This window comes from Setaria italica, chromosome V, assembly GCF_000263155.2.
Source record: "Setaria italica strain Yugu1 chromosome V, Setaria_italica_v2.0, whole genome shotgun sequence".
NCBI classification, from domain to species: Eukaryota; Viridiplantae; Streptophyta; class Magnoliopsida; order Poales; family Poaceae; genus Setaria; species Setaria italica.
Window position 1 is genome coordinate 24,723,321 of NC_028454.1, and position 2,607 is coordinate 24,725,927.

General features: G+C 54.3%; 1 protein-coding gene across 2 annotated transcripts; it reads right to left on the bottom strand.

The window, feature by feature from the left end:
• Positions 1-460: 460 nt before the first annotated feature.
• Positions 461-2,607, bottom strand: LOC101761118 (myb-related protein Hv33). 2 transcript variants are annotated; one of them, XM_004968842.4, is made up of 4 exons: positions 2,449-2,607; positions 1,944-2,353; positions 1,691-1,820; positions 461-1,479 (listed from the first exon to the last, which is right to left on the bottom strand). In XM_004968842.4, the coding sequence occupies exons 2-4, from the start codon at positions 2,074-2,076 to the stop codon at positions 759-761; spliced, it is 984 nt and encodes a 327-aa protein (XP_004968899.1). In that variant the 5' UTR covers positions 2,077-2,353; positions 2,449-2,607; the 3' UTR covers positions 461-758. The 2 variants fall into 2 exon arrangements, with proteins under 2 accessions (XP_004968899.1, XP_004968898.1); XM_004968841.4 differs by having other exon boundaries at positions 1,944-2,603.

Below are 2,607 nucleotides of genomic sequence, written 5' to 3' on the forward strand. Positions count from 1 at the left end.
AGTAGATTTTGTCATAAAAATTCATTTCTAACAATTTGTTAGCATGTACCCAACACACTGTAGTTTGCACTGGAGACAACCTCTATAATAAGACTCCAACCTCTATAATAAGAGCTTGTTTGGCGTGGCTTCCCGTGAAATGGCTTTGGCTCCTGCTGTGCACTACTGTTTTTCCCTGTAGGAGTGAAAAAAGAGCTCCGGCTCCACTCTTTTTTGCCTAGGGAACAAGAGGAGCTGGTGGTGTGTTGGAATGGCTCCCGCAGCTCTGTCACAGTGGCGCACAATGCCAGAGCCGGAGCCGGAAGGAGCCACGCCAAATGCACCCTAAGACTCTACGTGCATATATAGCAACTAGAAGTGAGGGGATGGGCGATACCATATGTCCTATAGGTACCCTGAATGGTTTTTGCTAGTGTTGCGTTGTTCTTCATCATCCAAAATTAAATAGCTCGATTGCAGCTATATTACGATTGGATTCCCATACAATTTTCGGTCCCCAGGAATTGAGGTATATAGTATATATAATATCCCTTATTATGGACACATATTATACCAACGTGTGTGTTAAGTAAACAACTTGATCCAAATAAGTAGGACCAGCAGATGAAAAGAGAAGAAAATAACGAACATGCCAGGCAGGATGCTTTCTGGAGTATCTTTTGTTGGGTGATCTTGTGATGAGGTAGTAGTGAAGTGTGTGTGTATATCTGTGTGTCTGTCGGGTGACCGATGGAGACAACGACCTCTCGGCGTGGGGGTCAGAGGAAGTCGACGCTGAACTCGTCCTCCAGCGCGCTGCGGGCGAGGTCGAAGCAGGAATCCGGCAGGTCCCTCGACATCGACCGGATCGGGAAGCTCGCCGCGCCGCCGACCCCGTCGTGGAGCCTCGCCGCCTCGTGCTGCTGCCAGGGGCTGTACTTGGCCGGGTCGAACTGGTGGTACGCCGCCTCGGCGGCGTCACGGCCGAACATGTCCATGTGCGGCATCGGCTCGCCGCCGCCGACGACATTGCCGCCGCAGGTCCAGGTGCCGTTGCTGTTGCTGGAGCTGTCGGCGCCGCCGCCCGTGTAGGCGCTGTATGTGGCGGCGTCGGAGGCCACGTCCACGCCGCCGTAGTCGCAGAGGTTGTCCGCCGAGCGGAAGGAGTGCGCGGCGCCGTAGGAGCCCTGCATTGCCGGGACGTTGGTCACGGACAGCGGGTCGAAGCTGACGGTCGGGGAGTGCGGCGCGATGGGGTCGCTGCGGGCGCCGCCCATGGCGAAGCAGTGGTCGTCGGTTGCGGCCGGGAGCTGGTTGCAGTCGTCCCGTGGCGCCTCGGCGGCGTTGTTGGCTGCGGCGGAGGCGTCGTCGTCGTCGAGCGGCTTGTGGGTTGCCGGGTCGATGCCCCGCTGCCGGAGCTTCTTCTTGATGCACGAGTTCCAGAAGTTCTTGATCTCGTTGTCCGTCCGGCCCGGCAGCTGCGACGCGATTTGGGACCACCTGATGATCACATGTGCTTTCGTAAATGGGAGCGCGACAAGACTGTGTGATTGCTTCCAGAAGCTCAGGGCAGGAGGATTGCCGTTTGAGTGGTTGAGTAGTGAAGCACTAAAATCGGCAAGTGTACTTAAGTGCTAACTAGTAACTGCTTGCCATTTCTTAATTAAGAAGAAAGAAGCTAGTTTTACTAGTTTATTAGTGAGTAAATTACCTGTTGCCTAGCATCTTGTGGAGGCTGATGATGAGGTCCTCCTCCTGCTGGGAGAAGCTGCCCCTCTTGAGGTCAGGCCTCAGGTAGTTGATCCATCTCAGCCTGCAGCTCTTGCCGCATCTCTCTAAGCCTACACCAACACATACAGCACAATGCAAGAGAGGCAACAGCAAATGATTTTTCAATCAGATCAGGCATTATCCAAGAGACTAATTAACTGAAAAAATGCAGGTTAATTACTAAATCCAATCACCTGCGAGCTTTGGGACTGAGCTCCAGCAGCCGACGCCGTACCGGATGATGTGGTTGTAGAGCTTCTCGTCCTCCTCCGGCGACCACAGGCCCCTCCGCAGCTTGGGCCTCGTCGCCGCCGCCTCACGCCCCATGTCGGTCGGTGGACTGAGACTGCAACGTCCTCTCTAGCTGCCCCCGCCGCCGGCCCGACCGTTGTGCGCTCGGAGCGAGCGATCGATCAGTTTCTTGACGACTACTACTGCGGGCTGGCGCCCGGCCAGCTAGCGGCAGGTGATGGCAACAATGATGATGAGACGGCCTGGCGGGCGATATAAAAGCGATGGCTGGCTCGCTATCTCAGCAGCTCAGCTGAGCTCAGGCGACAGCAGGCAGTTCGATGCTTGAGCCTTAAGCTAGAGACGATAACAGCTGCAATTTTAATAAAGTGAAGATGAAGAAACTAGCATGTAAATAAAAAAAAAAGTAAGCAGTGGCATCGCAGCAAGCAAGAGAGAGAAACTAACTGTTTAGAGAGAGAGGGAGGGAGATAAAGGCATGCAGTGTGGTCTCATCTGCAGGAGAGAGAGACGATTATAGACCAAGACAGAGAGAAAGAGGGGCACTATGATCTGATAAAGTGGGGTTGAAGCAAGGTAAGGGCAAGGCCCCCGTGGGCTAATGGA